Source organism: Rana temporaria, chromosome 3, assembly GCF_905171775.1.
Source record: "Rana temporaria chromosome 3, aRanTem1.1, whole genome shotgun sequence".
NCBI classification, from domain to species: domain Eukaryota; kingdom Metazoa; phylum Chordata; class Amphibia; order Anura; family Ranidae; genus Rana; species Rana temporaria.
The window spans coordinates 492,847,060-492,872,606 of record NC_053491.1 but is presented as its reverse complement, the minus strand read 5'-3'; the positions used below and the strand labels follow the sequence as shown (position 1 = coordinate 492,872,606).

The 25,547-nt window shown below is 45.1% G+C and overlaps 2 protein-coding genes across 3 annotated transcripts in view; both read left to right on the top strand.

Moving 5' to 3' along the window:
* LOC120933814 (phospholipid scramblase 1-like) overlaps positions 1 to 3,694 on the top strand; it is a 33,307-nt gene extending 29,613 nt beyond the window's left edge. For both annotated transcript variants that reach the window (XM_040347210.1, XM_040347211.1), the window contains one exon: positions 1,769 to 3,694. In XM_040347210.1, the coding sequence (XP_040203144.1) occupies positions 1,769 to 1,822 (54 nt within the window). In that variant the 3' untranslated portion in view covers positions 1,823 to 3,694. The remainder of the gene's footprint in view (positions 1 to 1,768) is intronic.
* LOC120930823 (activated CDC42 kinase 1-like) lies at positions 2,982 to 25,231 on the top strand. Its single transcript, XM_040342002.1, has 9 exons — positions 2,982 to 3,023; positions 10,643 to 10,951; positions 11,044 to 11,196; positions 12,908 to 13,185; positions 13,727 to 13,853; positions 14,512 to 14,658; positions 16,585 to 16,731; positions 22,574 to 22,668; positions 25,063 to 25,231. Exons 1-9 carry the CDS (start codon positions 2,982 to 2,984, stop codon positions 25,229 to 25,231), a joined length of 1,467 nt encoding a protein of 488 aa, XP_040197936.1.
* The last annotated feature ends 316 nt before the right edge of the window (positions 25,232 to 25,547 follow it).

Below are 25,547 nucleotides of genomic sequence, written 5' to 3'. Positions count from 1 at the left end.
GATTTTAAAACAACTAGCCGATTCTCCTTCACAAAATGAGCATTCATCTAAGGGTAAAACATTTTTTATGGGTGAACTCCCGCTTTAACTACAGTAGCTACTCCTGACAAGGAATGTGTCGAGGAGCTCCTGACTAAACCCCAGGGTGCTACATTAATTTTTTTTTTTTTATAAACCTGGGGGTTCACCTTACTTTGTGGCTCCAGGTACACATACAGTCAATAGAAAACGCAGGGGTGAGGAGGGGGGTGGACCAAGAAGTTGTGTTGTCATTGATCCAATAGAGCAATGGCATTCTGGGAATTGGAGGCCCTCTGAGAATTACCTTGAAATGGTGTGGCGAGGGGCTCCTTGGACCTCCTTACAAGCTAAGCTAGCCCATGAGTTTCCTTTATTCCACATTTGTCAGTCTTTGCCCATTTTCATCCACTTTATGTGGAAGCCATCACCAGCCCAGGGGCTCCAGGGGCCCTCCTTTATCAGGTATTTCTCAACTCCAGTCCTCAAGGCTCCCCAACAGGTTATGTTTTCAGGATTTCCCTCCGATGAAACAGCCGTGGCAATTACTAAGGCAGTGAAACTGATCAAATCACCTGTGCAAAATAATGGAAAAGCCTGAAAACATTACCTGTTGGGGTGTCTTGAGGACTGGATTTGAGAAACCCTGCTCTATACAATGAAAGAACTCAGTCTGGGCTCAGCTCCAACGTGATCTGGGGGGCTCTGTCTGAAGGAGGTCTAGTGTAAAGCTACCGAGCTCACACTTCCCACAGTACACACACAGAATGAGAGCGGCAGCGGTGGTGGGGGAAAGGGGGGAGGGGGAAAGAGAAGGAGCAGATTGAATGTGTCTCCTCTCCCATCCCGTACGAGAGAGGAGGGAGGGGAGAAGCAGCTGATCTCCCATCGCGTGCAAGAGAGGAGGGAGGGGAGAGAGAACTACTAATGCTGGCTCTGACGTCACTGGTTGTTAGATGCCAGGCGGCTCTAGCAACCAGTGGCCAGGTGGAGGAGGAACCAGAGCCAGCGATATGGCAGCTCAGTCCATCCCTGTCCCCTGAATTCCATACTGGTCCCAGTGTCCGTTTATTTTAGGGGGGCACAGTATAATGTTGGGGGGCCATGGCCCTCTCCGGCCCCCATAGTGACGCCACTGGCTCCGGGGGTCCCTCTTCATCACCCAAACGTAAAAAGATCCAGGCGCTCCAGGGGTCCCTCCCTTTCAGGATCAATACACTGGAAGAACTCAGTCTGGACTCAGGCCTTTGCAGTCTGGGAGATCCAGAGTGGTTGCGTTTGGTGGCACAGTGGCTGCGTTTGATGGGCACAGTGGCTGCGTTTGATGGGCACAGTGGCTGTGTTTGATGGGCACAGTGGCTGCAATTGATGTTTTTTGTTTGCGCCCCCCAAAAATTTTGAGCACCAGCCGCCACTGGTCCTAAAGCCCCACTCCATAGCAGCCATCGTTTCCTTACACTGTGCTGGTGATGACCAAAAAATCTTGAAATACCTGTATGCAGTTTGGGATAAATGGCTCTATAACACTCCGCTATATTTGCACCCTGCTCCAGCGGTTTTGGGTGGGTAATTGGCTGAGGGGTTGTAAAGAAATGATTTGCATGGTGGCTCCGCCCAGTTTCCTTATTTTTGGGATGGAATGGATATGTTAATATCTTCTGTTCTAAGAAGGCTTTTCCTGTTTTAATTAAAAAAATAAAAATAATAAAAATTATGACTTAGTGATGAGTGGACCTCCTTTGTATTTCAGGACCTTCTGCATGAGGAGAGCAGACGGAACCAGAGCTCCCAGAGAGCCAGCTGATGCCGTACACTGCCTGCAGAGCCTTCATGAGGTGTGTCTGGTGGATAACGAGGATGAAGATGACACCCCAGAGCACAAAAAGAGTCGTATATATTCTGTATGGGTGATATCCGAGACATTTACATGAAGGGTTGGGCTCCAGCCAAATTCTTTTTTTTTTTAGCTTTGGGTGGAGTGGGGAAATTTTTTCTTGCCATCTGATTCCCCCCCTTCCTGTCCTGGTTATACCATAAAAAGTGAGGGGCTAACACCCAAAAGGGGACCCTGTGGTAAGAACATGACAGTGGAACTAATTCGATCACATACATGTTACAGTCTGATTGTAAAATCTGATAAAAATGTACACAGGGCCACCATAACCAATCGCGGGGCCTCATACAGCCTACTGACAGGACACCCCACCTCTCTAAACAACACTGAACTCATCTCTATACTTAGCAAGAAGCACAAATGGCCCAGATTGTTGGAGTAAATGGCGAGGGTCTTTGTGTTGTTGTTGGTGAGCATTTCATCAAGGTCAAAGAGCACAATGTCAACCAAGGTCAAGAGGCAGAGCACCATGTCCACCAAGGCTAGGAGGCAGAGCACCATGTCCACCAAGGTCAAGAGGCAGAGCACCATGTCCACCAAGGCTAGGAGGCAGAGCACCGTGTCCACCAATGCTAGGAGACAGATCACCGTGTCCACTAAGGCTAGGAGGCAGATCACTGTGTCCACCAAGGCTAGGACTCTGCGCACCATGTCCACCAAGGCTAGGAGGTAGAGCACCATATCCACCAAGGCTAGGAGGCAAAGCACCATGTCCACCAAAGCTAGGAGGTAGAACACCATGTCCACCAAGGCTAGGAGTCAGCGCACCATGTCCACCAAAGCTAGGAGGTAGAACACCATGTCCACCAAGGCTAGGAGGCAGAGCACCGTGTCCACCAAGGTTAGAAGGCAGAGCACTGTGTCCACCAAGGCTAGGAGGCAGATCACTGTGTCCACCAAGGCTAGGACTCTGCGCACCATGTCCACCAAGGCTAGGAGGTAGAGCACCATATCCACCAAGGCTAGGAGGCAAAGCACCATGTCCACCAAAGCTAGGAGGTAGAACACCATGTCCACCAAGGCTAGGAGTCAGCGCACCATGTCCACCAAAGCTAGGAGGTAGAACACCATGTCCACCAAGGCTAGGAGGCAGAGCACCGTGTCCACCAAGGTTAGAAGGCAGAGCACTGTGTCCACCAAGGCTAGGAGGCAGAGCACTGTGTCCACCAAAGCTAGGAGGCAGAGCACTGTGTCCACCAAGGCTAGGAGGTTACAAGAGAGGGCCCCCACTCAGGTCACTGAAGTTGGAGGTGGCCATCTTCTTACTGAGGTCAATGTGTTCTCATGTGGGTTTGCCTCATATGCCATTGGCTGGGGAACACCTCACAGCAGCAGCTGACTGGTGGAGGCGCGACACTAGGAAACTCAACCGTCTGCTAAAGTGGGATCACCTAACCTGATAGGGACAACCACCCACTGTGCGGCCCGTGCCCAATCCCCTCTGTTGACCTGATGGGGCCCAGGGTCTGGTATGGAAGTACTACCTGTATCCCCCCCCCCCAATCAGCTCTGGATTCACCAACAAGTAAGTATTTCAAAAGCTTCCATGACTGAGACTTGAGAGATTGAATAGTTTGCTTCACATTCCATCAGTGGGTGAAATTCTATAGAAGGCTGCAGAGGGGCGGTTCAGTCAGACTGTGACATGGAGGGCAAATGGATCCCAACACATCATTTTATCCTAAACTGCAAGATATTTTATAAAAGAGTTCCACTTTATTACTAAAAGATATAAATATAATAGTAAATAATATATATATATATAATAAAGATATAAACACATGTATTGGAATATCATTATGTATTTATTATTAATTTCTTATTTAATATTATGGCAACACTGCTATGAATGTATTTCTTCCAATAAATAGACCTTTTGTTATGAAAGGCATCCTTGCACTTGTAGTTCTGCTGGGACATGAGGCAACAATAATAAATGACAATCTACAACATGGACACTAGATGGCGGCAGACAGATAAATGACAATCTACAACATGGACACTAGATGGCAGCAGACAGATAAATGACAATCTACAACATGGACACTAGATGGGGGCAGACAGATAAATGACAATCTACAACATGGACACTAGATGGCAGCAGACAGATAAATGACAATCTACAACATGGACACTAGATGGCGGCAGACAGATAAATGACAATCTACAACATGGACACTAGATGGCGGCAGACAGATAAATGACAATCTACAACATGGACACTAGATGGCGGCAGACAGATAAATGACAATCTACAACATGGACACTAGATGGCGGCAGACAGATAAATGACAATCTACAACATAGACACTAGATGGCGGCAGACGGATAAATGACAATCTACAACATAGACACTAGATGGCGGCAGACAGATAAATGACAATCTACAACATGGACACTAGATGGCAGCAGACAGATAAATGACAATCTACAACATGGACACTAGATGGCGGCAGACAGATAAATGACAATCTACAACATGGACACTAGATGGCGGCAGACGGATAAATGACAATCTACAACATAGACACTAGATGGCGGCAGACAGATAAATGACAATCTACAACATGGACACTAGATGGCGGCAGACAGATAAATGACAATCTACAACATGGACACTAGATGGCGGCAGACGGATAAATGACAATCTACAACATGAACACTAGATGGCGGCAGACAGATAAATGACAATCTACAACATAGACACTAGATGGCGGCAGACGGATAAATGACAATCTACAACATGGACACTAGATGGCGGCAGACAGATAAATGACAATCTACAACATGGACACTAGATGGCGGCAGACAGATAAATGACAATCTACAACATGGACACTAGATGGCGGCAGACGGATAAATGACAATCTACAACATGGACACTAGATGGCAGCAGACAGATAAATGACAATCTACAACATGGACACTAGATGGCGGCAGACAGATAAATGACAATCTACAACATGGACACTAGATGGCGGCAGACAGATAAATGACAATCTACAACATGAACACTAGATGGGGGCAGACAGATAAATGACAATCTACAACATGAACACTAGATGGCGGCAGACAGATAAATGACATTCTACAACATGAACACTAGATGGCAGCAGACAGATAAATGACAATCTACAACATGGACACTAGATGGCGGCAGACAGATAAATGACAATCTACAACAAGAACACTAGATGGCAGCAGACAGATAAATGACGATCTACAACATAGACACTAGATGGCGGCAGACAGATAAATGACAATCTACAACATGAACACTAGATGGCGGCAGACGGATAAATGACAATCTACAACATGAACACTAGATGGCGGCAGACAGATAAATGACAATCTACAACATGAACACTAGATGGCAGCAGACTGATAAATGACAATCTACAACATGAACACTAGATGGCGGCAGACGGATAAATGACAATCTACAACATAGACACTAGATGGCGGCAGACAGATAAATGACAATCTACAACATGAACACTAGATGGCGGCAGACGGATAAATGACAATCTACAACATGAACACTAGATGGCGGCAGACGGATAAATGACAATCTACAACATGAACACTAGATGGCGGCAGAGACAATCTACAACATGGACACTAGATGGCGGCAGACGGATAAATGACAATCTACAACATAGACACTAGATGGCGGCAGACGGATAAATGACAATCTACAACATGAACACTAGATGGCGGCAGAGACAATCTACAACATGGACACTAGATGGCAGCAGACATATAAATGACAATCTACAACATGGACACTAGATGGAGGCAGACGGATAAATGACAATCTACAACATGGACACTAGATGGCGGCAGACAGATAAATGACAATCTACAACATGGACACTAGATGGCGGCAGACAGATAAATGACAATCTACAACATGGACACTAGATGGAGGCAGACAGATAAATGACAATCTACAACATGGACACTAGATGGAGGCAGACAGATAAATGACAATCTACAACATGGACACTAGATGGCGGCAGACAGATAAATGACAATCTACAACATGGACACTAGATGGCGGCAGACAGATAAATGACAATCTACAACATGAACACTAGATGGCAGTAGATGGATAAATGACAATCTACAACATGAACACTAGATGGCAGTAGACGGATAAATGACAATCTACAACATGAACACTAGATGGCGGCAGACAGATAAATGACATTCTACAACATGAACACTAGATGGCAGCAGACGGATAAATGACAATCTACAACATGAACACTAGATGGCAGCAGACAGATAAATGACAATCTACAACATGGACACTAGATGGCGGCAGACAGATAAATGACAATCTACAACATGGACACTAGATGGCGGCAGACGGATAAATGACAATCTACAACATGGACACTAGATGGCGGCAGACAGATAAATGACAATCTACAACATGGACACTAGATGGCGGCAGACGGATAAATGACAATCTACAACATGAACACTAGATGGCGGCAGACAGATAAATGACAATCTACAACATAGACACTAGATGGCGGCAGACGGATAAATGACAATCTACAACATGGACACTAGATGGCGGCAGACAGATAAATGACAATCTACAACATGGACACTAGATGGCGGCAGACAGATAAATGACAATCTACAACATGGACACTAGATGGCGGCAGACGGATAAATGACAATCTACAACATGGACACTAGATGGCAGCAGACAGATAAATGACAATCTACAACATGGACACTAGATGGCGGCAGACAGATAAATGACAATCTACAACATGAACACTAGATGGCAGCAGACAGATAAATGACAATCTACAACATGGACACTAGATGGCGGCAGACAGATAAATGACAATCTACAACATGGACACTAGATGGCGGCAGACAGATAAATGACAATCTACAACATGGACACTAGATGGCAGCAGACAGATAAATGACAATCTACAACATGAACACTAGATGGCAGCAGACAGATAAATGACAATCTACAACAAGAACACTAGATGGCAGCAGACAGATAAATGACGATCTACAACATGGACACTAGATGGCGGCAGACAGATAAATGACAATATACAACATGGACACTAGATGGCGGCAGACAGATAAATGACAATCTACAACATGGACACTAGATGGCGGCAGACAGATAAATGACAATCTACAACATGGACACTAGATGGCGGCAGACAGATAAATGACAATCTACAACATAGACACTAGATGGCGGCAGACAGATAAATGACAATCTACAACATGGACACTAGATGGCGGCAGACAGATAAATGACAATCTACAACATGGACACTAGATGGCGGCAGACGGATAAATGACAATCTACAACATGAACACTAGATGGCGGCAGACAGATAAATGACATTCTACAACATGAACACTAGATGGCGGCAGACAGATAAATGACAATCTACAACATGGACACTAGATGGCGGCAGAATGATAAATGACAATCTACAACATGGACACTAGATGGCGGCAGACGGATAAATGACAATCTACAACATGAACACTAGATGGCGGCAGACAGATAAATGACATTCTACAACATGGACACTAGATGGAGGCAGACAGATAAATGACAATCTACAACATGGACACTAGATGGAGGCAGACAGATAAATGACAATCTACAACATGGACACTAGATGGCGGCAGACGGATAAATGACAATCTACAACATGGACACTAGATGGCGGCAGACAGATAAATGACAATCTACAACATGGACACTAGATGGAGGCAGACGGATAAATGACAATCTGCAACATGGACACTAGATGGCGGCAGACAGATAAATGACAATCTACAACATGAACACTAGATGGCGGCAGACAGATAAATGACAATCTACAACATGGACACTAGATGGAGGCAGACAGATAAATGACAATCTACAACATGGACACTAGATGGCGGCAGACAGATAAATGACAATCTACAACATGAACACTAGATGGCGGCAGACAGATAAATGACAATCTACAACATGGACACTAGATGGCAGCAGACAGATAAATGACAATCTACAACATGGACACTAGATGGCGGCAGACAGATAAATGACAATCTACAACATGAACACTAGATGGCGGCAGACAGATAAATGACAATCTACAACATGAACACTAGATGGCAGAAGACGGATAAATGACAATCTACAACATGGACACTAGATGGCAGCAGACAGATAAATGACAATCTACAACATGAACACTAGATGGCAGCAGACAGATAAATGACAATCTACAACATGGACACTAGATGGCGGCAGACGGATAAATGACAATCTACAACATGGACACTAGATGGCAGCAGACTGATAAATGACAATCTACAACATGGACACTAGATGGCAGCAGACAGATAAATGACAATCTACAACATGGACACTAGATGGCGGCAGACAGATAAATGACAATCTACAACATGAACACTAGATGGCGGCAGACAGATAAATGACAATCTACAACATGGACACTAGATGGCAGCAGACTGATAAATGACAATCTACAACATGGACACTAGATGGCGGCAGACAGATATATGACAATCTACAACATGAACACTAGATGGCGGCAGACGGATAAATGACAATCTACAACATGGACACTAGATGGCGGCAGACGGATAAATGACAATCTACAACATGGACACTAGATGGCAGCAGACGGATAAATGACAATCTACAACATGAACACTAGATGGCAGAAGACGGATAAATGACAATCTACAACATGAACACTAGATGGCAGCAGACAGATAAATGACAATCTACAACATGAACACTAGATGGCGGCAGACAGATAAATGACAATCTACAACATGAACACTAGATGGCAGCAGACTGATAAATGACAATCTACAACATGAACACTAGATGGCGGCAGACGGATAAATGACAATCTACAACATAGACACTAGATGGCGGCAGACAGATAAATGACAATCTACAACATGAACACATAAAAAAATCCAATACCAAACCCTTGTCCAAGCACACAACCTGGCAGGCCGCAGGAACAGAAGGGGGATGAGAGTGTGCCCCCCTCCTGAACCGTACCAGGCCACATGCCCTTAACATGGGGAGGATGCTTTTTGGTCTGACCCCAAGGCACCTTGTCCCCATGTTGATGGGGGCAAGGGCCTCATACCCACAACCCTTGCCCGGTGGTTGTGGGGGTCTGCGGGCGGGGGGGATCTGGAAGCCCCCTTCAACAAGGGGATCCCCAGATTCCGGCCCACCTATTTGAATTTGGTAACGGGTACATTGTACCACTACCATTTCACAAAAAAAGTATCAAAAATTGTAAAAAAGACAAGAGACAGCTTGGGACAAGTCCTTTATTAAAAAGTTTAAATAAAAATGCCCAGCGATGTAAATTCAGAGACAGCTTGGGACAAGTCCTTTATTAAAAAGTTTAAATAAAAATGCCCAGCGATGTAAATTCACGTCGCCAACGACCAAAAACAAAAAAAAAAGCTGTGACAGTTGTGTGGCCGCCGAGTGATGCTTCTCCCACCGTGACAGCTGTTATATACCCCTGTGGTGTCAGAGGAGGTGAGGTCACCTGTTTACATCACCAGGTGATTGCAGGTCGGGATCAAGTGAAGGTGTTGTAGAGAAACAAGCCAAAGGTCGGTAACAAGTGATTGCAGTTCGGGATCAAGTAGAAGTGTTGTAGAGAAACAAGCCAAAGGTTGGTAAAAAGTAATTGCAGGTCGGGATCAAGTAGAAGTGTTGTAGAGAAACAAGCCAAAGGTTGGTAAAAAGTGATTGCAGGTCGGGATCAAGTAGAAGTGTTGTAGAGAAACAAGCCAAAGGTCGGTAACAAGTGATTGCGGGTCGGGATCAAGTGGAAGTGTTGTAGAGAAACAAGCCAAAGGTCGGTAACAAGTGATTGCGGGTCGGGATCAAGTGGAAGTGTTGTAGAGAAACAAGCCAAAGGTTGGTAAAAAGTGATTGCAGCTCGGGATCAAGTGGAAGTGTTGTAGAGAAACAAGCCAAAGGTCGGTAACAAGTGATTGCAGGTCGGGATCAAGTAGAAGTGTTGTAGAGAAACAAGCCAAAGGTTGGTAAAAAGTGATTGCAGGTCGGGATCAAGTGGAAGTGTTGTAGAGAAACAAGCCAAAGGTCGGTAACAAGTGATTGCAGGTCGGGATCAAGCAGAAGTGTTGTAGAGAAACAAGCCAAAGGTCGGTAACAAGTGATTGCAGGTCGGGATCAAGTGGAAGTGTTGTAGAGAAACAAGCCAAAGGTCGGTAACAAGTGATTGCAGGTCGGGATCAAGTAGAAGTGTTGTAGAGAAACAAGCCAAAGGTTGGTAAAAAGTGATTGCAGGTCGGGATCAAGTGGAAGTGTTGTAGAGAAACAAGCCAAAGGTCGGTAACAAGTGATTGCGGGTCGGGATCAAGAACAAGAAAAAGGGCGTTAACATATAGTAGTGAAGGAGTGGCTCCTTCTGTAGTCAAGGGAGCAGTGATTGTTTGTTTTGGGCTGTTCAGGGTCTCATAGGCTGGGAGTTTGTTTGCTGCTTAGACATACAGGGTGCATGGGGAGCTGAAATAAGGGTTTCCCAACCTTTCCAAGGGATTCTGGGTTCCATGGGCCCTCCCGTTACAGTACCCAAAGCATGATTTTGCTGAAAGCAACTCAATAAAAATTGTCTTATTTCTGCTTTTCCTGTTCTTTAGATTTTCATATTTAGAAGACTAAAAGCTCATCCACCACTTCATCAGGACATGAATAAATCAAAGCATTTCCGGTCGCCCTCTGCCCAGACCCCCACGATCCAATCACCCACATCCCAATCCCCCTCTGGTCTATTTCCTGTACCCCTATCACCCACAAGCTCATTTTCACCTATCACCCCTCAAAGGGAAACTGATAGCTCCCTGAAGTGTCTGATCAATGACCGAGACCTGCACCTGTCGGAGCATCTGGGGGACGGCTGCTTTGGGGTAGTCCGGAAAGGAGAATGGAGGATTTCCAGTGAAAGGACAGTGAGTATCGCTTTCTTTTTATCTCTGTTGGTTCTCTGAGTTCTCTGCCCTCCTGTCAGGTTCTACCTTTATCATCTACAACATCTTTACAGGTGAAGGTTGCAGTGAAAACCCTCCGTGCGGATGCCAGCTATGACCCTGCGGTCCTTCAGGATTTTCTGCAGGAAGTGAATGCGATGTACGCCCTGGATCACCCACATCTCATCCGACTCTACGGCGTCGTTCTTACACAGCCAATGAAAATGGTGAGTGGCTGACATTTGCTACAAACCCGAGATGTAGACCCTTCTGCTTTTCATGCGAGTGGAGTCTATGGTAGGGTGACCAGACATCCTAGGTTTCCGGGGACAGTCCACGGATTGAGGACACTGTCCCCGGACCAATTTTGTCCCCCCGTTTTGCCCCACGAATTGGATTTGAACAGGGGCTGGAGCAATTTCTAAGACAGTCAGTGCAGAATAAAAAAAGTACACACCACTCCGACGCTCCTCCAAGCTTGAGGGGGGGGTGTAATTTTTTCATTATCTGTGCCCCTTTCTGTTGATCATGTGCTGGTCGGAGAGTTCTTCAGTTTTGGGTGTATGCCCATTCAGCTCCGTTTGCATGTTCTTCTGCCTTGGCTCAAGTCCCGACCAGCTGCCTGCCTGCCTATCTCCTTGCCTTCCTTGGCAGAGTGATCTTCCTCCACTCCCTAACCAGTATTAGCTGGGGCCCGGAGAGTTTGACTTGATAGGCTGTGAGATGGGCAGCGGTGGCAACGGGCAGAGAGTCGCTGATTGCCCCCATTACTAAAAAAATCTGGTCACTTTAGTCTATGGGGTAGCAGTGTTATGCCTTCTCATAAGAGCATGGACTTAGCAGAGAGCAATTGCTGGGGGCAGGAGCGAGGCTGGAAGCTGCAAGTGCAGAGACGGCACAGCAGAGACTCGGACTGGGACTTTTGGGTGCAGAAAAGGTGAGGCCAAGATTGTGGGTGCTTCTGAGGTTGCAAGGCACAGGGGACACTTAGCAGGTGCAGCGGTGGTGTAACATACCTGGTGGTGGAGCCTGAAAAGTTGCGGAAGGTCTCTCTTGCAACCCTGGCTCAGGAGTCCCTGGTAAGGTGACAGGGAATGCTGGAGCTCAGAGTGGTAAGTCTTCTGCTGGCAGGGAATGGTGTGCTTCGGAAATGCAGGGATAACAGGACTGGACATGTTGGTGGAGGAACAAGAGCCAGTGAAGAATACAGATAGGGAGGTGCAGATGCAGTATGGGCAGTCAGGGTTGGCAACTGGTGAGCAGCAGATCAGGTTCAGGTGGCAATCAGAAGAGTAGTCTTGAGACAGGCCGGGATCGGTAACATCAGAACAGATGAGCAGTAGCAGCAGGCAGAAGCGTATTCTAGGGACAAGCCAGGGGTCGATATGGGTGGCATTCAGGCAAGATCAGGTTGGCAATTTGGCAACATTAACATGGGAATGTAATAGTCCAAACAGCACTGGCAAACTGCACTAGTGCGCTTTAAATAGCCTGGAGTCAATGCACGCACCCGCTCAAGCGCGCACGAACGTGTGCACCCGCTAAATGGTCATGGGCAGGATTTCTTAGGTTTGTGTGTCTGTGCACACAAATGTTACTTTCCTGACAAGTGGCTGCACAAGGACCAGGCTTGGGTGCAGGGGAGACTTGGGTTAGGGCTGCAGCAATGGGGGGGCTGTCACTCCAATGGAGACATTTGAGTGCAGGTGTACTTAACAAAAAAAAACTATCCTGGTTAGGGCAACTGTGGAAGAGCACATTTCATGTACGCAAAAATGTATCTTGAAAGAAGGAAGATATAGGTGTTCCTCCTCCTTTCCTCTTTGCAGGGTGGCGAAGAAGAAGAAAAAGTTATGAGTCTGCCCCTGATTGGTTACAGAGGTATAATATGTATAACATTATAATAAGGACATTCCTTCTTTCTTTCTTGTATCTCAGGTTACAGAGTTGGCACCTCTCGGATCCTTACTCAGTCACCTGCACTCCTATAACGGCGTGTATTCTCTGCAGCTCCTGTGGTCATATTCCATCCAGATCGCCTCTGGGATGAGCTACCTTGAGACCCACAATTTCATCCACAGGGATCTGGCAACTCGGAATGTTTTGGTGATCAGTGAACATTTGGTAAAGATTGGAGATTTTGGATTGACAAGGATTTTGGCCACAAATGATGATCATTACACCACGTCTCCCGGCCGAAAGATGCCCTTTGCATGGTGAGGGTGGAATTCAGCACATTTTTTGGTCATAGAGTGAAGGATCTATCCTTCATTGTATGGAGTAATGCTCCGTACGCACGTGCGGGATTTCCGACGGGAAAAGTTCCTGTCAGAAATCCAGAGGGGAAAGCCGAGAACCTGCTTTCTTTCCCCCTACACACGGCCGTTTTTCCGGACAGGAAAACTGCGATGGAGCTCTGGTCGGGATTCCCGGCCGTGTGTATGCTCCATCGCAGTTTTTCTCTTAGGAAAACTGACAAAAACCACCGGGCAAAAGTCCGCCGGTTTACCCGGCGGGGAAAAAAGAGAGTTGATTCTTTTTTTTTGTCTAGCGGTTTTTAGACAGTTTTCCCGTCGGAAAACCTGCGAGGAGCATACACGCGGCCGGGATTCCTGGCCAAAAGCTCTCCTCGCAGTTTTCCCATCAGGAAAACCGGCCGTGTGTATGAGGCCTTAAATGCTAACCAAATCTAAGGTTGGGTTCTGTTTGGAAAGACCTAACCACTAATGAGTCCATTATTTTCCCTCTGTGTTGTAGGTGTGCTCCGGAGAGCTTGAAGTTTGGCAACTTTTCACACTCAAGTGATGTCTGGATGTTCGGGGTCACCATGTGGGAGATGTTCACCTATGGACAAGAACCTTGGTTTGGCTTAAATGGGAGACAGGTGATGTAAATATCCTGTAGAGTGCCACCCATCAATAGACATGTGCCATTCGCCTTCATTATGAATCAAAATTCAGCCGAGATTTTCCTTATATGGAGATTCGGATGCATCTATATTTCCAAATCACAGTAGTAACAAATTTCAATGAATCCGAAATAAATTATAGGAATTAAACAAATTATCCAAATTAAAAAATGATTTTTGAATTTGAAATGAAAACATAATGCAATAAATATAGTAAAAGTAAAATAAGATGACAATTCCTGCTTTATAGAATAGAAAATAATAGAATATAAATGAATAGAGTAGAATAGAAAATAAAAGAATAGAATAAAAAAGTAAAATAAAACAGAATAGATTTTTTTTTAAATAGATTAGAATACGATAAATTACAACAAATATAGCCGTTTTCCAAAATTCTAATTTTCGAAAATTCTAATTTCGAATCGATCTGAAAAATAACAAATATGGTATAGACGAAACATATCCAACTATATGAAATGGATTCCGAAAACAAATCATTCTAACATAACGAATATGAGGTAACAAAATTGTCAACTTAATGAAGAATCCGAAACAAAACACATTTTTCTGTTGAACGCATCTCTACCAATCACCTTCCCAGTCCTGAGGTTTGTAACTGTCTCCATTTCTCCAGATTTTAGCTGCAATTGAAAGAGGCGCTGAACGGTTGGAGTGCCCCGAAGATTGTTCTCCTGCTTTGTACAATGTGATGATGAAATGTTGGGCGTACATTCCGAAAGAGAGACCAAATTTTACCTCTATCATCAGCCTTCTTCAAGAGGTGAGTGATCTGACGACTGTACCAAAGAGATCCATCTCACATATTGTCTTCTAATTTGAAAGGACTCCAATACTGTTCTGTAGTGTATCCTCTGATGGATCCAGGGGGAGCCGATGTTTGGATTCAGAAGATCCATCTCTTCACTAGGGATGAGCCGAAAAATTGGGCCTTTGGTGCTGGCGCTGGTGCCACAACACTGTAAGTCCTCACAGTTACTCTTAGTGGGCACAGGAATGAGCCCTGCTGTGAAATATTAGATCAAGAATTGTAATTACATGCCCCTGTTGCACAGGGGCAGAAAAATTGGGCGTTTGTTGGTGGTGGTGGTGCTGGTGCCACAACACTGCAACCCCTCACAGATACTCTATATGGAGCGCAGGAATGAGCCACATGCAAAGTATTGCATCAAAAATAGTAATTGCACGCCCCTGTTAAACAGGGGCAGAAAAATTGGGCCTTAGCCACTGGTGGCGGTGCCCAGAACCAACAATGTTCCTACAAGCTATCAGCAAGATCATTGAGGAGGAAAAGGATAGTCACTCATCATAACAGGATAGTCACTCAGCATCAGCATAGGCAGTCTTGAAGGGATCTGACATTTCAAAAAAAATGATTCAGTTACATCAGCATCAGGTGCTTGGCAGCTGGTGGTGATCTAAGCCTGATTCATTTTTATGAAGGTCAGTCGATCGACCGAGTCGGTGGAGAGGCGCACCCTGTGATCAGTTACAAAGCCTCCAGCAGCACTGAAGGTGCGTTCTGAAAGAACGCTGGATGCAGGGCAAGACAGCAGCTCAATTGCGTACTGTGCAAGCTCTGGCCAGTGATCCATCCTCAAGACCCAGTAAGCCAGAGGATTTTCGGTGGGGAAGGTGTCCAAGTCTGATCTTGCCCCTAGGTATTACCGCACCATGTAAAACAGACGCTGGCGATGGTTGCTGGAACCGGTCATACCTTGGGGCTGCGGACTAAAAAATTGTCTGAACGCATCGGTCAGATGGCCACCTTCTCCACCGCTCCTTCTGTGACTCACCGAAGCCCCAGCAACACGTTGTTCAGGACCAGGATTTTGTAACCTCCCAGTCTCTGGGAACGCGTTGTACAGACCTTTCTGCAAGGCCTCCCGAAGATGTTTCATCTTCTGCTCCCTCTGTGCCGGCAAAAGATAAGATCCACAACCTTACTCTTGTAAGGTGGATCAAGGAGGGTTGCCAGCCAGTAATGATCCCTCTCCTTGATAGCACGAATACGAGGATCCTTCCGCAGGCTTTGCAGGATCAGGGAGGCCATACAACGTAGGTTTGCTGAGGCATTCGGTGTGGAGTCCTCTGGGTCACTGAGGATGATATGAGCCGCAGCCACCTCATCCCAGCCACGTACAAGTCCATGGGTTTCTTGGGACTGTAATTGATCCCTTGAAGGCTGATGCTGAGTGCTAGGCTCCACCTCCATGCTGACACGATCCCCCCCTGAATTTGAAATGAAAACATAATGCAATAAATATAGTAAAAGTAAAATAAGATGACAATTCCTGCTTTATAGAATAGAAAATAATAGAATATAAATGAATAGAGTAGAATAGAAAATAAAAGAATAGAATAAAAAAGTAAAATAAAACAGAATAGATTTTTTTTTAAATAGATTAGAATACGATAAATTACAACAAATATAGCCGTTTTCCAAAATTCTAATTTTCGAAAATTCTAATTTCGAATCGATCTGAAAAATAACAAATATGGTATAGACGAAACATATCCAACTATATGAAATGGATTCCGAAAACAAATCATTCTAACATAACGAATATGAGGTAACAAAATTGTCAACTTAATGAAGAATCCGAAACAAAACACATTTTTCTGTTGAACGCATCTCTACCAATCACCTTCCCAGTCCTGAGGTTTGTAACTGTCTCCATTTCTCCAGATTTTAGCTGCAATTGAAAGAGGCGCTGAACGGTTGGAGTGCCCCGAAGATTGTTCTCCTGCTTTGTACAATGTGATGATGAAATGTTGGGCGTACATTCCGAAAGAGAGACCAAATTTTACCTCTATCATCAGCCTTCTTCAAGAGGTGAGTGATCTGACGACTGTACCAAAGAGATCCATCTCACATATTGTCTTCTAATTTGAAAGGACTCCAATACTGTTCTGTAGTGTATCCTCTGATGGATCCAGGGGGAGCCGATGTTTGGATTCAGAAGATCCATCTCTTCACTAGGGATGAGCCGAACACCCCCCTGTTCGGTTCGCACCAGAACCTTCGAACAGACCGAACGTTCGCGCGAACATTTAGAACCCCATTGAAGTCTATGGGACTCGAACGTTCGAATTAAAAAGTGCTAATTTTAAAGCCTAATATGCAAGTTATTGTCGTAAAATGGGTTTGAGAACCCAGGTCTTGCCCCAGGGAACATGTATCAATGGAAAAAAAAGTTTTAAAAGCGGTCATTTTTTCTGGAGCAGTGATTTTAATGATGCTTAAAGTGAAAAAAAAATTGAAAAATTCCTTTAAATATCGTACCTGCTGGGTGTCTATAGTATGCCTGTGAAGTGGCACATGTTTAGAACTGTCCCTCCACAACATGAGATTACTATAAGAAAAAGGTAATTTAAAACTGCTTGCAGCTTTAATGTATTGTTTGGTCCCTGCAATATGGATGAAAATCACTGAGAAAAATAGCATGGGTTTCCCCCCTCCCCCCAGGTCATTACAAGCCCCTTTGGCCCTATATACTTTGAACAGAAGTATACAGGCGGTGCAAACAAGACAGGGACTGTAGGTTTGTTGTTAAGTAGAATCTGTTTGTAATTTTGAACTGGTACTTTTTTAAAGTGTAGCTCCAGCCATAAAATCTATTTTTAAGCTTTTCTGAAAACATAGAGAAGGGTTATCACCCCTTTAACATTTGTTTTGCTGTCTGTGGGCATCTGTTCAGAAGATTGCACCTCACTTTCTGTCCCAATGACAAATGATTTTTTGAAAATTAGTTTTTTTTGTGAAACAAGGATTGGTGATAAAGCATCAGTGGACAGGAGACACCTCTTACAGAAGAGAATTTCCCTTCCTAGGGGTAGATTTCCTCTCACTTCCTGTTGTCTCCTTCCGTTTGCAAGTAGGAGTTGTTTGTAAGTTGGATGTTTGAAAGTAGGGGCCTGCCGTATATACTCTGCATACATTTCGGCCCTAGGTGTTGGTGTTGCCACAGCACTGTAAGCCCTCACAGTTAGTCTTGGTGGGCGCTGGAACGTCCTGCTGTGTAAACTATTATATCAAGAATTGTAATAACATTCCATTGTTGAACAGTGGTAGAAAAATTGGGCCTTTGGTGCTGGCGCTGGTGCCACAACACTGTAAGTCCTCACAGTTACTCTTAGTGGGCACAGGAATGAGCCCTGCTGTGAAATATTAGATCAAGAATTGTAATTACATGCCCCTGTTGCACAGGGGCAGAAAAATTGGGCGTTTGTTGGTGGTGGTGGTGCTGGTGCCACAACACTGCAACCCCTCACAGATACTCTATATGGAGCGCAGGAATGAGCCCGCTGCAAAGTATTGCATCAAAAATAGTAATTGCATGCCCCTGTTAAACAGGGGCAGAAAATTTGGGCCTTAGCCACTGGTGGCGGTGCCCAGAACCAACAATGTTCTTACAAGCTATCAGCATGATCATTGAGGAGGAAAGGGATAGTCACTCAGCATAACAGGATAGTCACTAACAGGATAGGCAGTCTTGAAGGGATCTGACATTTCAAAAAAATTATTCAGTTACATCAGCATCAGGTGCTTGGTAGCTGGTGGTGATGTAAGCCAGATTCATTTTTATGAAGGTCAGTCGATCAACCGAGTCGGTGGAGAGGCGCACCCTGTGATCGGTTACAAAGCCTCCAGCAGCACTGAAGGTGCGTTCTGAAAGAACGCTGGATGCAGGACAAGCCAGTAGCTCAATTGCGTACTGTGCAAGCTCTGGCCAGTGATCCATCCTTAAGACCCAGTAAGCCAGAGGATTTTCGGTGGGGAAGGTGTCCAAGTCTGATCTTGCCCCTAGGTATTCAAGCACCATGTAAAACAGACGCTGGCGATGGTTGCTGGAACCGGTCATACCTTGTGGCTGCGGACTAAAAAATTGTCTGAACTCATCGGTCAGACAGCCACCTTCTCCACCGCTCCTTCTGTGACTGACCGAAGCCTCAGCAACACGTTGTTCAGGACCAGGATTTTGTAACCTCCCTTTCTGCAAGGCCTCCCGAAGATGTTTTATCTTCTGCTCCCTCTGTGCCGGCAAGATAAGGTCCACAACCTTACTCTTGTAACGTGGATCAAGGAGAGTTGCCAGCCAGTAATGATCCCTCTCCTTGATAGCACGAATACGAGGATCCTTCCGCAGGCTTTGCAGGATCAGGGAGGCCATACAATGTAGGTTTGCTGAGGCATTCGGTGTGGAGTCCTCTGGGTCACTGAGAACGACATGATCCGCAGCCACCTCATCCCAGCCATGTACAAGTCCATGGGTTTCTTGGGACTGTAATTGATCCCTTGAAGACTGCTGCTGCTGCTGAGTGCTAGGCTCCACCTCCATGCTGACACAATTCCCCTCCTCCTCGTCCTCTTCCTGTGTGATAGGTGGGCAAGCAGGAACACTGTCTGGATAAAGTGGCCTTGAGAGGTAAGGACGTCCTCCTCTTCCTCCCTCTTCTAGGAGTAAATATGAGAAACACCAGCTTTACGTTAGGTGCACAATGTGCAGAGGACACAGACAGTACACACACCACATAGCTTTAGGTGCACACTGCAGAGGACATAGACAGTACACCACGTGAGAATACTGCAGCTAGCACAATCACCTGCCTGCCTGTCAGTAAATTAGGAAGAGCGGATCTAGCTAAACTATACAGTGTATAAATATATATACAACACCTGGGATGTATATATATCGTCTACACACTGTGGGCCATATTCTCGTACATTTCCCGCGGGCGGCGCGTAAGCCATTTACACTCTGCCGCCCCAACCTACAGGAGCAAGTGCTGTATTCCCCAAACACTTGCTCCGTAGTTTGGGGCGGCGTATTCAAGAACGACTTAGGGAAACGACGTAGCCGACGGAAAAACACGATGCGAACCCGACGCCATACTTAACATGGCCTACGTGGGACTTGCGTAAACTTACCCCTCATATAGCAGGGGTAAGTTTACGCTTACGCAAACGACGTTAGCGACGGTTACGCGACGCAAATTCGTTCGGGAATCGGGGTATCAGGCTCATTTGCATAAACAAATGAGACCTGAACGTAAACGCCATCTAGCGGCGGGCGGAGTAATTACATTTAAGATCCGACAGTGTAAGCGACTTACACATGGCGGATCTTAAGTGTATCTATGCAAAAATGATTCTAAGAATCAGTCGCATAGATACACGGGCCAAAAAAGAGAGATACGATGGAGTATCTTACTCAGAATATGGCCCTGTAACTCTAACTGACTAGCCTGCCTGCTCTATCTACCTGCAATAAATTACACACTCTCTCTCTCTCACTCTGTCTTTTCTTAACCACCGCAACACACTACACAAGGCCGACCTGCAGGTGGCCTTTTATAGTGTGGGGCGTGTACTAAGCCCCCTGAGCCATAATTGGCCAAAGCCACCCTGGCTTTGGCCAATTATGGCTCTCCGTTTTTGCAAGCTGTGATTGGCCAAGCATGCGGGTCATAGTGCATGCTTGGCCAATCATCAGCCAGCAATGCACTGCGATGCCGCAGTGAATTATGGGCCGTGACACGCCACTCGAATTTGTCGAATAACGTTCGTATTTCGACAAACTGTCAAACATACGATGTTCGAGTCGAACGTGAGTTTGACTCGAACACAAAGCTAATTCCTACTCTTCACTGATCTGTAATGGATTAGAAAGACTATTACCATGTTTGTCCTCTACTCTTATCCTTCATGGGTCCTAAAAGTCTGCCTTTAACATGTAAAATGCACTCAGGATATCTGTATCCAATGTTGCCCTCTACTCTGATTTGAAAAGGATCTAGGAGGACTCTTACCATTTTTGAACTCTTATCCTATCCTTCATGGGTCTTGGTGTTCTGTCTCTGATCTGTGATGGGTCTAGAAGTGTATTTCTATGCTTGCCTTCTACTTTGATTTTCCATGAATCCTGGTGGTGGCCTGTTTTTTACGTTGGCCTTTTCTCTGGTGTAAAATACTCCATGTATACATGCTGTAGAGTGACTAATCTTTCACAGATCTGGGTTTTATATTTCTAACATTTCCCTCTGCTCTGATCTTGAAGGTCTATTGCCAATATTACTTTTTATACCATAACAATTTCAAGGAGGTGAAACATCCTCGATCCACAGCACCACTCCGAACCCGCTCTTATCCTTATCTACAGACTGACAAGGTGCCCACTTAAGTTGAGGATTTTTTTCCCCTTAGAACAGGGTTGTCAAACTCAATTTCATTGTGGACCGCATCAGCATTATGATTGCCCTCAAAAGGGCCGGTTGTATCTGTACGATTAAATGTCCAGCACATCGCCTCCCCTTACATTAGATGTCAAGAGCCACCCCACCCCTCATTACAACTCCCCGCCAGCACTGCCACTCATGCCAACTCCCCGCCAGCACTGCCACTCATCCCATTCCCCCCACCAGCACTGCCACTTATCCCAACTCCCCACTAGCACTGTCACTTATCCCAACTCCCCGCTAGCACTGTCACTCATCCCAACTCCCCGCCAGCACTGCCACTCACCCCAACTCCCATCCAGCACTGCCACTCATTCCATTCCCCCCACCAGCACTACCACTCATCCCATTCCCCCCACCAGCACTGCCACTTATCCCAACTCCCCACTAGCACTGTCACTTATCCCAACTCCCCGCTAGCACTGTCACTCATCCCAACTCCCCGCCAGCACTGCCACTCACCCCAACTCCCATCCAGCACTGCCACTCATTCCATTCCCCCCACCAGCACTACCACTCATCCCATTCCCCCCACCAGCACTGCCACTCATCCCAACCTCCCGCAATCACTGCCACTCATCCCATTCCCCCCACCAGCACTGCCACTCATCCCAACCTCCCGCAATCACTGCCACTCATACCATTCCCCCCAACAGCACTGCCACTTATCCCAACTCCCCACCAGCACTGCCACTCATCCCATTCCCCCCAACAGCACTGCCATTCATCCCAACTCCCCACCAGCACTGCCACTCATCCCATTTCCCCCACCCCCCCACCAAGGAGTAATAGAGAATACATGGAAGGGAGATGAGAAGAGGGGGAGGAACAAAGAAAAAGGGAGAGAAAGAATAAGAGAAAGAACAAGAAAGACAGATAGAGAGAGGGATGGGAAAAAACAAGAAATTAGGATAGATAAAATAAAAGGGAAAGAAAAGAGAAAGCGTGGTACATCCAAAAATGTACTATAAGGGGTTTTAATATTGTGCGAGTGGAAGGGACTTGGGGAGCGCTAAATGTCCCCACAACTTGGAAAATGTTGTCAAGGGGTCACGGCACTAGAGAGGTTGAGAACCACTGTCATCGATGAATGAGAGCCGCACTCCGACCTCCGCTCTTCCAAGTCATTTCTTCAAAAATCCACAGCATAGCTGCAGCCGCAGAAACACCTGTTTCCCCAACAAATCGATATTTGTTGATAAAACGCGGTAAGGAGGTGGTAGTTCTGGAGTGAAGCCACTATTGGCTGTAGCTGTACTGTGGATGTTTCAATAAATTTCCGTTCATTCATCTAATTTTAAAATGTATTTTATGCTTTATTTTTGAAAGAGAGCTTTCACCAAATACGATGATCTGGGATGTTACTTATGAAGAAACGGCAACCAAATTGTCCTCTCTTGTTAGTCCTTCATTGGATAGACAATTTCTTATTTCTTCAGGTGAAACCTCTGGAGCTTAAAATTCTTAAGGACGTTGGCAATCCTAACTGGCTGCCCCTGAATGCTGGAGATGTTGTCACCATCATCGAGGCTGGGTAAGAAAAACTGTATGTTCTCAATGTCCATGTACAACCGCCAACCATCCATCTATCATCATGCACAGTTCATAACTAGTCAATATTTATCTTCTGCAATTTTCTGTTTTTTTATCAATTAACATCCATAATCAATATTTCCTTACTCCTTCCTGATCAGCTTCTATCCATCTATCTTTAGAACGTCTTTATTTCCGTTTACCATTCATTATCCATTATCCTTCTACTTGATTTGGAGGTCATGCCAGCAATAGGCCAATCAGTCCAGACTTTCATTTACTTTCACAGACCAGGGGACTCCAAATTTTCAAAACAAAGGACCAGTTTATTATCCTTCAGACTTTAGAAAAGCCGGACTGTGGCCAATATGAGTAGAAACTCATTGGTGTTAATGGGAGGAATAGCGCCCTATAATTGGTGTCAGTGGGAGGAATAGTGCCCCATCATTGGTGTCAGTGGAAGGAATAGTGCCCAATCATTGGTGTTAATGGGAAGAATAGAACCCCCTGTCATTGGCGTCAGTAGGAGGAATAGTGTCCCATCATTGGTGTCAGAGGAAGGAATAGTGTCCCATCATTGGTGTCAGAGGAAGGAATAGTGCCCAATCATTGGTATCAGTGAGAGGAATAGTGTCCCATCATTGGTATCAGTGGGGAGAATAGTTATTCCATCATTGGTGTAAGAGGAAGGAATAGTGTCCCATTATTGGTATCAGTGAGAGAAATAGTGTCCCATCATTGGTGCCAGTGGGAGGAATAGTGTCCCATCCTTGGTATCAGTGGGGAGAATAGTTATTCCATCATTGGTATCAGTGAGAGGAATAGTGTCCCATCATTGGTGTCAGTGGGAGGAATAGCGTCCCATCATTGGCGTCAGTGGGAGGAATAGTGTCCCATCATTGGCGTCAGTGGGAGGAATAATGTCCCATCATTGGCCCAGATTGGAAAAACGTTGCATGGTATGATGAGTCTGGATTTCAGCTGCAACATTCAGATGGTGGGGTCAGAATTTGGCACATGGATCCATCCTGCCTTGTATCACCGGTTCAGACTGGTGGTGGTGGTGTAATGGTGTGGGGGATATTTTCTTGGCACACTTTGGGCCCCTTAATACCCAACTGAGTATTAGTGTTGAGCGGAATACGCCATATTCGATTTCGCGATATATCACGAATATATAGCCGAATATTCGTGAAATATTCGCTAAAATCGAATATTCGTGATATTTTATCAAAAAAATATTTTTGCGAAATTTCGCTATTGCGAATGCGAAACTGATTGCGAAATTTTGAAACATTCAATTTCACCTGCCCTTTGGAAAAAGTGTGGTTTTACGTAATAGACCCTGCAACTAACAAGGTATTAATAAAATAAATACATTATTATATAGATTTGAGGGTTTACTTTGACCAATTTGTATATTGATTAGTTTAATAAATATTGAATAACCATAGATTTGGAAAATACAAGTAAACCGTTTACGTTGACATCTCTTAAATGTCTTTATGTTAAACAGTTATTATTCTCATTAAAGAGGTCAAATGCAAATGATGACACGGGACAAAAGATGGAAAATTCTTTGAAGATGTGATACACTGGAAAAACACACAGAAACACTCCACTCTCTCCTATGACAACTGTGGTAGGAGAACTCTGATTGGCTCTGATGCAAAAGAAGGGCGGAGAAATTATTCGCGAATATTCGGAAATCGAATATTCGCGATTGCGAATATTCTGCAACATAAAAGGATCGCCTCAGCTTTGCTACTCGGCCCAGGGTCTCTAATCATACCAGCAATGCTTTTAGACGTCGATGGAGATCACTAGGATGTGATCTGTTTTAAAAATAAAATTGAAAAAATATGAATATTCGGAATAGCGAATATTGGCCGCGAAATTCGAGTTATTCGCGAATATTCGAATATGCCATATTTGTAACGAATATTCGCAATGCGAATATTCGTGAGCAACACTACTCAGTATGGTTTAAACACCACGTCTACCTGAGTATTGTTGGTGACCATGTCCATCCCTTTATGACTACAGTGTCCCCATCTTCTGATGGCTCCTCCCAGGAGGGCCAGCAGCACCATGTCACAAAGCTCCAATCATCTCACCACTGGACAATGAGGTCCCTGTACTCCAATGGCCTCCACATCTCATCCAATAGAGCACCATGTCATGTCACTATGGAGCAAAATCTCTGAGGAATGTTTCCAACACCTTGTTGAATCTATGCCATCAAGAATGAAGGCAAAAGGGGTCCAACCCAGCACTATATATATATATATATATATATATATATATATATATATATATATATATATATATATATATGTACCAGCCCAGACAAATTAAATTTTCCCATGAGACTTTTCTAAATTTCTTCCTCCAGGTTAGACACCAAGCTCTGGAGAGGACAGAATCACCGGACTCTTCAGATTGGATCTTTTTCTGCTGCCTCGATCTGCCCAGAGGACTTTGCCCATCTGTGTACTTCTGTGCACTTGTCCAATCGTCTGGAGAAGCTTTCTCTTAGAAACGACGACTCACAGAAAGAGTAAGTCTCTTACTACCTCCAAGTGAAGGAAGTAACGATACTTCTCACGTACTCATACGTTTTTATTACTTTCAGCATGAGAGGCAGAGCAAAGGAGGATCAAAGGTGTGGTCATTGTCAAGTTAGAGGTGGAAAAACATTGCTTGGTCGACCTAAGTGTCTATATGTTGTAATTATTATCCCTTACCACCTCCTCCCCTCTTCTTCACGTCAGTTCTGTAACGCCTACCATCTAGCGTTGGTGGTCAGGCACTATAGTTGGCTCTGTGTTCTTCACCTATAGCAGCCCCCTTTCCCATAAGGCAAGCAGGCCTTCAAGG